Source organism: Scyliorhinus torazame, chromosome 10 (assembly GCF_047496885.1).
Source record: "Scyliorhinus torazame isolate Kashiwa2021f chromosome 10, sScyTor2.1, whole genome shotgun sequence".
Classification (NCBI taxonomy): Eukaryota; Metazoa; Chordata; class Chondrichthyes; order Carcharhiniformes; family Scyliorhinidae; genus Scyliorhinus; species Scyliorhinus torazame.
In genome coordinates, this window is record NC_092716.1 from 38974320 (window position 1) to 38989473 (window position 15154).

Sequence of the window (15154 nt, forward strand, 5' to 3'; positions counted from 1 at the left end):
CTTTAGGCATGAAGAATTTAAACCATCACAGGGAACATGATCTATGCCAGTTTCCATGTCTCAGGATCAAATAGACTACAATACTTCATCGAGAGACTGGCCATAATTCAGATTTAGAGCTAGGTCAAAACATCATTGAATAGGAGAATAACTACAGCATGATCAACTGAACAGTCAGACATGTTTCTTCCTGAAATTACCTATTTTGTAGGTTCACGAAATGGCAGAAAAAAAACTCTTGCTAAATACTTAAACTGGAATTAAATAAAGCAAAAACCATATGGACACATTATATTGAGAATAAACTGCTTCATAGACCATCAACTAACATTGAATTGCTTAAAACAAAGGGACTCAGAATGCTTTATATTTTCTTCTTTCTCCCCAACTTCATCCTATTCCACCTTTAAGACTCTCCTGTAATTCCGTATTCACTCTCCAGTGCCTCACTCATTGCTCATTATTCATCATTCCATCTATCAGTTCTTTAACTGTAGTCAGGTGAAAAGAATCCTCGTCTATATTCTAGAGACGGTAAATAGCACGTTCAGCGATCCCTCCAACACTGACTTCATGTACAACATTTGCAATGCTATACAAATCGTGACTTGGCCCTGATGTCACACGAGATGACATCAACCTGGATCACAAACCATTTTTTTTCTCTTGCTGCACACTCATGAATCAAAGCATCAAAGGGAGAATCCATTAAACTTTATCCAAAATTAACTAATTCTGCATAGTTTGGAATACAGACCTGGGACCTACCTGGTTTATGTGCCTCAGCTACCTGTTCAGCCACCATGGGAACACATGTTGAATTGATTCATTTAACTATCAAAGTGTTTAAATTTCTGGCTCTTGAAAATTTATATCCTGCCCCAAGTGGAAAGTTTTATAGTTTTAGTCTATGATCATTGCCATGGTCATTGGGTGCACCAGAAGCTTTGTCAATACTAGACCTTCACAATAGTTTTTTTTAAACTCAAAGGATCTCTCTAGGTTAGTTGGGAAAGATGTCACAACTGTACTATTCTATTCATCTATTTTTATACAGAACTCATATTTTCAGTTACATATTCATTTTTCACTTACCTTTCTTTATCACGTCTCTCAGTGTCACGGCCTGAAGAGCGATAACTTCTTTCACTCTTATCTGCATCCCTTGGTGAGGGAGTAGGAGATGGAGACTCCCACTGAGATCGATGAGAATATTGGCTTCCAATTCCACTGTCATCATCATCCCAGCTAGATCGAGAAGGAGTAAGAGCATCTATAAAACAAGGTGATTTCAAATGTGATACAAAAAAAATAAGGCCCCAGTCTTTCTTTCCCATTATTTTCCAGCAATCTCCAAAACCAGCTCCCCACCCCCAACACACGCACATTCCTATGCTGAATACTATTCTATAGAATGGTTTATGTCCAAATAATTTGTTACCTGGCCTGCCATGGCCTACATTACGAGTAGATGAAATGAAAAATGAAATGAAAATCGCTTATTGTCACAAGTAGGCTTCAATTTAGTTACTGTGAAAAGCCCCTTGTCGCCACATTCCAGCGCCTGTTCGGGGAGGCTGTTACGGGAATTGAACCGTGCTGCTGGCCTGCCTTGGTCTGCTTTCAAAGCCAGCGATTTAGCCCTGTGCTAAACAGCCCCTATAGATGTGGAACATGCTTCATATTTTTACCCTTTCCTTAAATAAACTAACCAAACTCAAAGGGCAAAAAACCGGTGTCATGCCAGTACAGATTTGACGATATTACAATTTTTAAAAAACTTTATTGCTTTTAAAATGGACTTTGAGCTGCTAAGATGGCTGCTAAGGGAGTCAGGTGGCCATCTGCAACTTCAACAGACTAACAAGTTTACCGAATGTTCCGAATTGAATTCTCAAGGGCAGGAGTCTCCCCCTAGAATGTTAATGCTTAAATAGCACTCCTCTGGAATTTCACACCTGCTATTGTCCAAGTTGGCTTCAAAACAGAGACTCCAGATTTACGAGGTAACAAAGAAAAGCTATCAAAATCAGCTATTCAAAAACAAAGTATGAAAAACTACCGTTTACCTTCTATTGAAGGATCTTTGACCACGTGGCTGAAATGAATTCTTTAGTACTGAAAGATTGTCTATCATGTGATCAAAACTGTTCTCTGATACTGATAATCTTTCGTTCCTAAACTCAGAAGAGGCCTGGGCAGTCTGCAGACCAACATCATCAACACCACACCTGCAGAGAAAGGGTGTACCGTCTTGCCTTTCAAGAACTGGAAGGCTTGAAAATCCTTTAAAAAGCCTCTTCCAGTCGGTTTCTGAAAAGCTCCGAGCACACCTGTAAAGAAACTGGATCTCCAGTTACAGCAGCCACCATTTCCTGTCAATGTGACCTGCTGAACTGTCTTCTCTCCAAAGGAACACTGCAGTTTAATCCGAACCTGATCCCAGCCATCTGAATTTCCCTAATCTGCAATTCTAGAGGGAAAAGCTCCCTCCTTCACTGGATTTTCAAAGACATGTGAACTGCTAACCTGCTTTGTTTTCTAGAGGTGCACTGCCTTTTTTAATTGCATCTTTCTTGAATGTGTAATGTGTGATGTGTGATTGACAGCACTAGGCATCCTGGAGTGAGTGAATAAACAATCCTCTCTCGCCGGCATCTCCACATCAATCCTCTTTAAGTTCATGGAAGTCTTCAGATGGTGATTATAAGTTGGCCACACACAAACAAGGTTTTGAGGACACAGGCATGTCTTTTCAAAAGTAAACTGCACTGATTACGGACAGAAGGAAAAAGGGAATTGGTGATTTCAATTTATGCCATAACACTTGCACCCATATATTTTTAAAAGGCTAAAGAATAGCTAAGGCTTTGTAATGCATCCTTAATAAGAAAACGGGCTGGTGGATAGCTAACATTTTATCCATATCTGAGGTAAAATATGACCTGGGATCCACAGATCAGTGATTTTAAAACAGATGGCAGGAAAATCAATGAAATTCACACCAAAGGGAAAATAAAATCTAGAGACCTAATATAATAATGAATGGGTTTCAAAAGGAAAAGCCTTGCTTGACCAATCTCGCTGACTTCTATAAAGAGGTAGAGAAGCAAAGAGGGATTATGAGAAAAGACTGGCAGCCAACATAATAGAAAAATCCCAAAGTATTTTTTTGGCACATAAATAATAAAATGACCGATTAAGGACCTAAAAAGGAATTTACACACAGAGGCAAGGAGTATGGGTGAGGTATTAAATGAATACTTTGCATCTGTCTTTATAATAATAATTTTTATTGTCACAAGTAGGCTTACATTAACACCACAATGAAGTTACTGTGAAAAGCCCCTAGTCGCCACATTCCAGCGCCTGTTTAGGTACACAGAGGGAAGAATTCAGAATGTCCAATTCTCCTCGCAGCACGTCTTTCGGGACTTGTTGGAGGAAACCAGAGCACCCGGAGGAAACCCACGCAGACACGGGGAGAACATGCAGACTCCGCACAGACAGTGACCCAAGCGAGAATCGAACCTGGGACCTTGGCACTGTGAAAAAACAGTGCAAACCACTGTGCTACCATGCTGCCCTATACCAAGGAGGTAGATGCTATCCAGACAATGGTGTCACTGGAAATTGATACGGAAGAAGTGTTGGATAGACTGCCAGTACTTAAAGTTGATAAGGCACCAGGACCAAATGAGATGTATCCAAGTGATAGTTGAATTGCAGGGCCACTAGCCATACTTTTTCAGTCTTCCCTAGATTCAGGGAAGGTGCCAGGGGACTGGATAATTGCAGACATTATGTCCTTGTTCAAAAAATGTTGTAAGAATAAGCCCAGCAATTCCAGACCAGTCAGTTTAACTTGAGATGGGGAAGCTTCTAGAAACAATAATTCAGTGCAGAATTACGACTTACATGGAAAAATGTGGGTTGATTAAGAGCCAGTATGGATTTCTAAAGGGAAAATAGTGTTTAACTAATTTGCTGATGTTTTCTGAAGAAGTAACAGAAAGGGTCGATGAGGGTAATGCTGTTGATGTGGTGTACATGGACTTTCAAAAGGCATTCATTCGATGCAGTGCCACACAACTTGTGAGCAAAGTAACAGCTCATGGAATAAAAGGGAGAGTAGTAAAGTGGATACAAAATTGGCTGAGTAATAGTCAATGGATATTTTTCGGGCTGGAGGAAGGTTTGTGGTGGAGTTCCCCAGGGTCAGTGGTGGGATCCTTTCTTTTTCTGATATGTAATGATCTAGAATCTAGATCTTGGTGTCCAGGGGACAATTTCAAACTTTGTCGTAACACAAAACTTTGAAGAACTGTAAATTGTGAGAAGGATGGTGTAGAACTTCAAAAGGACATAGGCAAGTTAATGGAATGGGCAAATAGGTGGCAGATGAAGTTCATTGTGGAGAAGTGTGGAGAGGTGGTGTATTTCAGTAGGAAGAACATAGACCAACAATATAAAATAAGGGGTACAATTCTTAAGGGAGTGCAGGAGCAAAGGGAGTTGGGTGTATATGTGCACAGATCACTGAAGGTAGCAGGACAGATGAAGAGAGCAGCTAATAGAGCACACAATATCCTGGGCTTTATTAATAGGGGTATAGAATACAAAAGCAATGAGATTATACTGAACTTTTCCAAGACACTAGTTAGATCTCAGCTGGATCACTGTGTTTAGTTCTAGGTGTCACACTATAGAATGGACATGAATGCATTGGAAAGAGTGCAGAAGAGGTTTACAAAAATGGTTCCAGGGATGAAACTTTGGTCATGAGGCCAGACTGGAAAGGTTGGCACTGTTCTCCTTGGAGAGAAGAAGGATAAGAGGAGATTTGACAGAGGTGTTCAAAATCATGAGGGGGCTGGACAGAGTGGAACTGTTCCCACTCATAAAAGTACTGTGAATAAGAGGGCACAGATCTTAAGCAAAAGAAGCAAATCTGGGAGAAAGTGGTTCGGATCTGGAATTCACTGCCTGAGAATGTGGTGGAGGCAGGTTCAATCAAGGCATTCAAGAGGGGATTAGATTATTATGTGAATAGAAACAATGTGCAAGGTAACAGGGAAAGGGCAGGGGAATGACACTACATCAGAATGCTCATTTGGAGAGCCGGTGCAGAGACGATGAGCCAAATAGACTTTTCTGTGCTGTAACAATTCTGTGATTCTGAACAGAGAGAATAGACAAGGGTGATATTGACGATGTCATTTATATAGATTTCCAAAATATCTTCAATCAGGTGCCACACAATAGACTAATGAAAACACTCAGATCATGTAGTGTCAGGTGACAAGTAGCAAAATGGATAGTTAGCTGGGGTAAAGAATAGCTATTCAGAATGACAGAAAGCAGAAGCGGGTGCCCCATTGGGATCAGAACTGGGACCGTAGTTGTTCAGAATTAATTTTAATAATTTAGATTTTGAATCAATAATACAATTTCTAAATTTGCAGGTGACACCAATTTCATTTGGGGGGTGGGAGGGAAATAGTTGGCACTGCAACAAATTACAAGATATTAATACATTTGCAGAATGGTCAAATAATTGGAAAATTTGTTTTAACACAAGTCTACAGTACTGCACTTCATAAGAAAAAAAAAAGGTCATATATTACCCAGAAACTAATCATCTAAATGGGAGTATTGCAGCAAAGGGATCTGGTACTACAAGTACAGAAATTGCTAAAAGTAACAATGCCATTAACAAGACCATGAAAAAGAAGCAAACGGGCAGCACGGTGGCTCAGTAGGTTAGTCCTGCAGCCTCCCGGCGCCGAGGCCCTAGGTTCGATCCCGGCTCTGGGTCACTGTCCGTGTGGAGTTTGCACATTCTCCCCGTGTTTGCGTGGATTTCGCACCCACAACCCAAAGATGTGCAGGGTAGGTGGAAAAAATGAATTGGGTACACTAAATTTATAAAAAAAAGAAAAAGAAAACCAGCAATAAATAGGGCTTATTTGTAGAGAGCTAGAAGTGAAAAGTTGTGAAGTTATACAAAGCTTAAATTAACAAAGCTCGTATCGACAAAGCTCATATCAAAAATCGATTGGAGTACTTTGATCACTTGTCACTAGATTGTAAAAACGATATTGAGATCCTACAGTAGGTGCAAATAAATATTTGCGAGGATATGTTATGAATGTAGGAAATTATTCTGTTGTTGTAATGTTATTAAAACCCTGGGTTCAAATACATACAGGCAGTATGTCTGCTAAAGCTGTGATTAAAGGATCGTAACGTGATGTAATCATTGATTTAACCATTTACTTGTTTACAGAGAGATGGCTAGTGGAACATTGTTTTGATTTTGGAGGATCCCTGGGATGTAGATAATTTATGAGGAATTGTGTTTAGTCCTAGCTAAGCGGGTCTTGGGACATCTTAGTGGCAGGAGACTGGGGAATGCCATATGCTTGGGATACAGATTATATAATTAATTGGAGGAGCCAGATCTATCTATAGTTCAGCAATCTGCTATAGGATTTTAATTTGAACAAAAGCGTCTGACAAGAGAGACGGATTTTCCGTTGTTACTGAAATGGTTTCTCTCTGAATGTCTGCTCGGGAAGCAAGTAAACATGATTGTTAACTTTATTTATAAGTGGCATTTGAACTGTATTAGGTTGCTTAATTTAAAATATACAGTAACAGATGTAGATATTGAGTTCTTTTTCCTTTTATTTAAGAACTGTTTTAACTGTTTATTGTAAAGCTATTTCCTTGTTGTTAATATGGTTAATTCTGTATTTAAAGTAAAGTTTATTTTACCATAAAAGGTACCTTATGATCAGTGTTATCACTCCTGTAGTTTAGTAGTCTTCCCTCACAGTCTTACAAATTGCAAATGGTTGGGATTCCCGTACAGTCCTAACAGATACCAGAACCATGAAGATTAATAGGCTGTCTTTTGTTCTCCTGAAAAGAAAAGGTTGAGGGATGATCCATTAGAGCTCTTTAAAATTATTTAAGGTTTGATAGTTTGGACACAGAAGTTCGGATTTGGGGTGTTTGACAGTGAATTGTCAGAGCTCGCTATCATTATTCCTCTGAAACTGATCACAGCTTCAGGACGCTGGACACAAACAGATTAATGTAGGAATCCAGAGGTTGCGGTCTGACACTCAGCGTTTCGACACAGCCTGTGCTGTGGACCCCCTACATCGTCCCCCAGCCCCACACAGAGCAGGCAATCATGCAATCAGTGAGTAAGTAAACTTCCCAACACCCATTGCCCCTTTAGCAAACACATAAAACATTACACTTTGTTCAATCAGGTATCATTTTTTTAACGGCAATGTGATTAATAAAATCTGTTGAACAGAATTGGCGCTGAAAAAACAATGTTATGATCATGAAGTGCTGTAAAATGATCATTAAATTTTTGAAGTTTTTGCTTCAACAATAATTTAAAATATTCAGAATATTTAGGGCGGCATGGTGGCACAGTGGTTTGCACTGCTGCCTCCCAGCGCCGAAGACCCAGGTTTGATCCCGGCCCCGGGTATCTGTCCGTGTGGAGTTTGCACGTTCTCACAGTGTCTGCATGGGTCTCACCCCCACAACCCAAAGATGTGCAGGGTAGGTGGATTGACCACACAAAATTGTCCCTTAATTGGAAAAGAATTAAATTTTTTTTTTTATTTTTTTTTTTATTTAAAATAATTTTTTTTAAATGCTCCAAATATTTTACCTTCTATCCTCACTCCAAGTCTACATTGCAAAATTTAATTTGCACAGTGTTAATATTTCTTAGAAGTGATTTTAGTGTAGTGTTTTTACTTTTTTGTTTGTGTGCCTCTGACTGGCTGCTTGAACAGTCCAGTGATATCACTAAAATAAAAGCAAAATACTAGGGATACTTAAGATCTGAAACTAAAAGAGAAAGTGCTGGAAAACCTCAGGAGGTCTGGTAGTATGCATGGAGAGAGAAACAGAGTTAACATTTCGAGCTGAATATGACTCGGCTTTGTGAAACCAGCTTATTTGGAAAGCAGTTATTACTGATTATATCACTGCTGCTCCAATCTGCCAATGCCACAATCAGCTGCATTACCACTGAATGGTAATAGAGGTGAAATCCTCTCCAGAGAGATTGCCTGTCCAAGTGAGACCTATCTCACAGTCACTGGCAAGCGCACTTGCTTCACCACTGACTGCAAACTCTGGGACAGGATGCGAAAAACTAGAGACTGATATAAAATCATCACCAAGAAATCAAATAGGGAATTCAGGGAAAAACCTTTATCCAGGTGAAAATGTGGAATTCACTACCACAGTGGGTGGATGAGGGAAAGATGGATGAATTTAAGAGGAGGCTAGATAAGCAGCTCGATGAGGAAAGCTGGGATGAAGCTCAAGTGGAGCATAAATACCTGTATGCACTTGTTGGGCCAAATAGTCAGCTTCTGTGCTTTATATTTAATGTAATTTTATGAATTACTGCTAATTTGTCACCAACTCTTTCAGGCATCACGGAATGTGGAAGTCCAGTCACAAGGTTAGCTAGTCAATTATAATCAGGGTGAAAACTGATTTGCCTCTACAGCAGATTTTATCAAGATTTTGTTCATTCAGCATAAATTGGCTCACCTTTTAATCTGTGCCTGGGAGTGCCGGGTTCGCCTTTTCTGTTGCTTCTGCTTCGATCTGAGCAATTGTCTCTGTACCCTCTTTCACTTCGCTCTGATGTGTCTCTGTCCTTTCTCCTGGAGGAACTGGACCTATTACACTCTCGATCAGCTGTAAAAATGAAAGCAAATTATATACATTGCAAGGAAAGAGTTAATTTACAATATATAGCTATCCAACCAAGCTACATTAGAATTGTTTTTGTCAGAGTATATACAATTTCTACTTAATTCAGGATCCACTGAAGATGCTCTGCAATTCTTTAGTCTCATGTACAATTTGTTGTCTTAAACTGAATTTCTTGTGCATAGAGCATACAAACTTAAGAGTGAGCCAGCAAGGTTAGAGGTTGCGAAAATAGTAAACTGACAGAACTAAAGGCTCTGTAACTGCATCCACGTAGCATCGGCAATAAAAGAGGTGAATTGAGATCTCAAATCAAAATAAATATATATGATCTTGATAGCTGTAACAGGGACATGGGTTCAAGATGACAATTGCGGGGACCTGAACATTCAAGGATACATTGACTTTTCAGAAAGACAAGAAGCTAGGAAAAGGACAATGGGTAGCTCTGTTAATTAAGGATGGCATTAAAACCTCAGAGAAAGATGGCGTAGTTACAAAGATCAAGATGGAGAATCAGTTTTGGTAAAGACAAGAAATAGTAATGATAGGAAATCACTTGTGGGTATAGTTTATAGGCCCCCCCTAACAGTAAGCACACTGAAGGACGTGGTCTGCAGGATGAAATAACAGGGAATTGTAACAAAGGTGTGACAAAAGTGTTTTAGGGACAAATTCTTACAGTAGCACATCCCACAGCCAGCTCGAGCAGGTTATTTTAGATTTGGCAAGGTATCCCTTTGTAACAGTGATTATAATATGATTGAATTTTAAGTGGGTTTAAGATTAGTGCTTGAATTTAAATAAGAATAAGTACGGTGTGAAGACATAGCTGGCTAAAGTAAACTGGGGAATTAGGTTAAGAGATAGGTAAGTATAAACAGCGGACACGTAGGAGCCATTTCATAACAAATAAAGATACATTCTGGTGAGAGAGAAAGACTCAAGGTGAAGGATGTACCATTTGTGGCTAACTAAGGAAGTTAAAGATAGTATCAAATTCAAAAAGAAAAAGCATACAATTCCATGAAGATTAGTAGCAGGTCAGAAGAGTGGATAGAAAATAAAAAACAGCAAAGAATGACTAAAAAAATAATAAAGCTGTCCGGGAGTGGTGGTGGTTACTGTGAAAAGCCCCTAGTCGCCACATTCCGGCGCCTTTTCGGGGAGGCCGGTACGGGAATTGAACCCGCACTGCTGGCCTTGTTCTGCATTACATGTCAGCTGTTTAGCCCACTGTGCTATACCAGCCCATGTGCAGGGGATTGAAGGCACTAGCAACAGCGCCTCTCGCGATGGCCCTGGGGAAATCCTCAGGAAGTCCAGTAATAATAGCTTCATTGATAATTTGGAGGCAGTTTCGCCAACACTTCGGGTTGGGCGCAGGGTCAAGGGAAATCCTGATTTGGGGAACCACAGATTTGAGCCAGGGAAGTAGGATGGAAATTTTCGGAAATGGGAGATGAAGGGGATTAAGATACTAAAAAATTTGTTTCTTGGGGGTCGGTTTGTAGGATTGAAGGAGCTGGAAGCGAAGTAAGGGCTGGGGCAGTGGGAAATGTTTAGATACATGCAGGTTCGAGATTTTGCCAGGAAGGAGATACAGCGCTTCCCGGTGGAGCCGGCCTCCACATTACTGGAGGAGTGCTGACGACAGGGGAACTGGAGAAGGGGGTAGTGTCGGCGGTTTACAGAGCTATTTTGGAAGAGGAGAAGGCACCACTGGAAGGGATCAAAGCAAAGTGGAGGGAAGAGTTGGGAGAGGATATGGAGGGGGGGGTTCTGGTGTGAGGTGCTCCGGAGAGTGAACGCCTCCACCTCGTGCGCGATGTTGGGGCTGATACAGCTGAAGGTGGTATATAGAGCACACCTCACGAGGGCGAGGATGAGCCGATTCTTTGAAGGAGTAGAAGATGTGTGTGAACGTTGCAGGGGGGGCCCCACTAATGACGTTCATATGTTTTGGGCCTGTCCAAAGCTGGAGGATTACTGGAAGGAGGTTTTTAGGGTAATCTCTAAAGTGGTGCACGTGAAACTGGACCCAGGCCCTCAGGAGGCCATATTTGGGGTGTCGGACCAGCCGGGATTAGAAACGGGTGCGGAGGCAGATGTTGCAGCCTTCGCCTCGTTGATCCTGATGGGTTGGAGAGCAACCTCTCCACCCTGTGCCTGGCGTGGCGGGGGGACCTGTTGGAACTCTTGACTCTTCAGAAGGTTAAGTTTGAACTGAGGGAAAGGATGGAGGGGTTCTACAATTCATGGGCATTATTCATTATGCACTTTCAAGAACTGGATAACATCGAACATTAGTTGGGGGGAGGGGGACTGTGTGTTAATGGTGACTATGGGTGATTCCTTTTTGTCATTTGTTTATGTGAACATGTGGGCTAATGTTTGTGGTTTGGTGGGAGGATGAGATTGTTGTTATTGATATGGGGATTGACATATTTGTTACTGATTATTGTTTATTGTTGGTGGGTGTAAATTTGGGAGAAAATGTGAAAAAGGAGAATAAAAATATTTAAAACAAAAAAATAATAAAGCAAAGCAATAAAATTAAGAGAAAATAAACTAAGCTAAATCAAGAAGTACGGTTTGATAAACTAATCTTTGCCAATGGATAGCCAAGGAGAAAGAAAGTTAATCACATACAAGCCTTTTAAATTCGAGTATTGCTGATTATAAACTTCCAAATATGAATCATTGCTATAAAACATGATATGAATGCTTACTACATCAATATTTGAGACAATTTAAGTTCTGTTTTCTCTCCGTGCCCATATCTTTGAAAGTAAAAGGCTATCGATGAGCAATGTAACTCTTCAATTATGTGGCACAATAGGAGAAGGGTATAAATGATAAATGACAAAATGTAATTCCAAAGAAAGCTTTGAGCTGGAGCTCTGTAAAGGTTCAAATGATCCATGAAAAGTATTTTATCCTCTTAATATTTTAATATATGAACTATACAGTTCCAAAAAATATTGGACCAGATTTTGCAGCAGAAAGAACAGTGAAGCTAACAGTATTCACCATTATTGATGTGGAAACTGGAAAATGCCTGGAAATAGTACATGGCCAGTTAAACACGGAAACCCAGTTGTTATCCGTAACATAACATTCTTCCAAAAGCCTCTCAAAGAAAACAGCATTTATAGTCTAGCTCCCCATTCAAATACTCTGAATGGCATGAGGTTGTTGTGCTTACTTCACTGACACAGACAAAATCCATCACAAGTTAATACGTATTCATTCCAGTGCAAAGCACATTTTTAACAGCAGAATCTGTGGTAATTACTGCCCGATCCTGATGCAGTTTCTTTTATTCGATGGGCATCGCTGGCTGGGCCAGCATTTATTCTCCATCCTTAAATGCCCTTGAGAGGCAGTTAAAAGTCAACCACATTGCTGTGGATGTGGAGTCACACTGTGGTTACTGCCAAACAGGCTCTGAAAATCATTTTTAATAAATGTGGAGCTACATACACCTTTAATTGTTTTAACATAAATGAAATGTGTTCCCTGTTTCTAGATGGTGCATGCATTTTGGGTCTAATTTACAGTACAATCATTGCCAAGCCTCATAGAAAGTCTACGGGTAAGTGTAATGAATGGCTGGAATCATAGAATCACCACAGTGCAGAAAGAGGTCATTCAGCCCATTGAGACTGCACCACCCCTCTGTAAGAGTACCCTACCTAGGTTCACTCCCCTGCAACCTCATAACCTTCAACTCAGTGACAACTTAGCATGGCCAATCCACCTAACCTGCAGATCTTTGGACTGTGGGAGGAAACCGGAGCACCCAGAGGAAACCCAAGCAGACACAGGGAGGACGTGCAAACGCCACACAGACAGTCACCCAAGGTTGGAATTGAACCCGGGTCCTTATGCTGTGAGGCAGCAGTGCTAACCACTGTGCCACCGTACCACCATTCACCACAAGCAAAACCTGTCTCACTAGTATTTTCAAAGATTTGATTTCAAAAATAAAATTTTCCCTCCATGCTGTGTGGTTTTGAATTACATAACAGCATTATTACAGATTAACAACATCCTCTGTGAATTCGATAAGCAAATGAATAGCAGCCAGCCAATGAAAAGCTAATTGATTTTTTTTATATGTAACGATGTTACTTTCAAATGACAACCTTTTTGGACTTTGGATTTGTTTCACTCAAGCTGAAATCTCTCCACATGTACAAACAGTAATAAAACAATATTCTATACAGTCCTATAGTAAATAAATTAAAATTACTTTTTAGAAGCAGTTCCAATTCAGTGTCCAATGAAACTCTGACAGGTGCGTATCTACCATAGGTATCTTATTGGGTTCACTGGCATTATTCCCGACCTTAAGCAATATGCTAAGCCTGCGAGTGTTACCTCTTGAGAACAAAGTTTAGTTCAAGAGTAGCATTTTGAATATATAAAGCCCCTAAGTGGTAGCATAGCCTTGAACCTCAAAATGTGCGACAGTAACATTAAAGAAAATACAGAAAATCTGATGCTCCATTTTAGCGACATATAAATGGCAATGAAAACATTTTTATCATGACCCCTCTTGACTCACAGTCACGGTCTCTGCTTCGATCCCTTTTCTTTTCCTTGTCATTGTCCTTTGATGATGCATAAACTCCGTGTTCGCGGCGATCCCGCTCTCTTTGTCGATGCCGCTCCTTAAATTCTTCGCTAACACCACCTGTGTGCGAAGGCGTCTCTGCACCAGAGGTACGATAGTATCTACAACAATAAGGCCACATTTAGCTGCGCACACAACAACTTCTGTTTAACATTAGTAACTTAAATACTAGTCATTTAATTGTAAATGATAGAATTCTGAAAGTCAAACAAGCACTTAGTGCAGTCAATCTTTCAGACTGCCATCCCTAGAATTGAGTATTAAAGTAGAAAATTTAATGCAAGATTAATGTCCCCTTCCATAAATAGAATTGGTTAGTTTAGCTTTATTTTTGTTTGTATCAAAAATAAATCCAAGTTGGTCCAGCTCCACATCCCTCAGAGATATCGGAATTCATTTATTTCTGGCCTTTCGTGCATCCCTGGTTTTAACGGATTCCCCTATTGGTGCCCATGCCTTCAGTTGCCTCAGCCCTAAACTCTGGAATTCACTCCCTAAACCTCTCTACTTCACATTCCTCCTTTAAGATACTCCTTAAAATCTATCACTTTGACTAAGCTTTTAGTCACCTGACTAATATCTCCTGATGTGGTTAGGTGTCATTTTATTGTTTTGTAAGGTTCGTGTGCAGCACCTTGGGACATATAATCACATTAAAGGTATGTACAAATATAAACTGTTGTTTGGATCGGATTGGATTTGTTTATTGTCACGTGTACCGAGGTACAGTATTGTTCTGCGTACATTTCAGACAGATCATTCCATATATAAAAAAAACACATAGGGCAAACATAAATACACAAAGTAAATACATAGACACAGGCATCGGGTGAAGCATACAGGAGTGTAGTACTACTCAGTAGAAAAGATGTGTGAAGAGGTGAGATCAGTCCATAAGAGGGTCATATAGGAGTCTGGTAACAGCAGGAAAGAAGTTGTTTTTGAATCTGTTAGTGCGTGTTCTCAGACTTTTTGTGTTTCCTGCCCGATGGAAGAAGTTGGAAGAGTGAATAAGCCGGGTGGGAGGGGTCATTGATTATGCTGCCCACCTTCCCAAGGCAGCGGGAGGTGTAGACAGTCAATGGATGGGAGGCGGGTTTATGTGATGGACTGGGCTGTGTTCACGACTCGCTGAAGTTTCTTACGGTCTTGGGCCGAGCAGTTGCCATGCCAGGCTGTGATGCAGCCAGATGGATGCTTTCTATGGTGCATCAGTAAAAGTTGGTAAGAGTCAATGCAGACATGCCAAATTGTCTTAGTTTCCTGAGAAAGTATAGGCGCTGTTGTGCTTTCTTGGTCGTGGGAGCCAAGTCCTAGGTTGTGGAGCTTTGATATAAGCTTGGCTGGGATTATGGTGTTGAAGGCGGAGCTGTAGTCAATGAATAGGAGTCTGACGTAGGAGTCCATGTTGTCGAGGTGCTCCAGGGATGAGTGTAGGGCCAGGGAAATGGCATCTGCTGTGAACCAGTTGTAGCGGTATGTGAATTACATAAGAACATAAGAACTAGGAACAGGAGTAGGCCATCTGGCCCCTCGAGCCTGCTCCGCCATTTAATGAGATCATGGCTGATCTTTGTGGACTCAGCTCCACTCTCCGGCCCGTACACCATAGCCCCGAATCCCTTTATTCTTTAGAAAGGTATCTATCTTTTTCTTAAAAACGTTTAAAGAAGGAGCCTCAACTGCTTCACTGGGCAAGGAATTCCAGAGATTCACAACCCTTTGGGTGAAGAAGTTCTTCCTACA

General features: G+C 40.7%; 1 protein-coding gene across 1 annotated transcript in view; it reads right to left on the reverse strand.

The window, feature by feature from the left end:
• Positions 1-15154, reverse strand: part of dhx38 (DEAH (Asp-Glu-Ala-His) box polypeptide 38) — a 223892-nt gene that overhangs the window by 192068 nt on the left and 16670 nt on the right. The window contains exons 3-5 of the mRNA XM_072517951.1: positions 13340-13509; positions 8602-8751; positions 1096-1273 (exon numbers count right to left, since the gene is read on the reverse strand). Of these exons, the coding sequence (XP_072374052.1) occupies positions 1096-1273; positions 8602-8751; positions 13340-13509 (498 nt within the window). The remainder of the gene's footprint in view (positions 1-1095; positions 1274-8601; positions 8752-13339; positions 13510-15154) is intronic.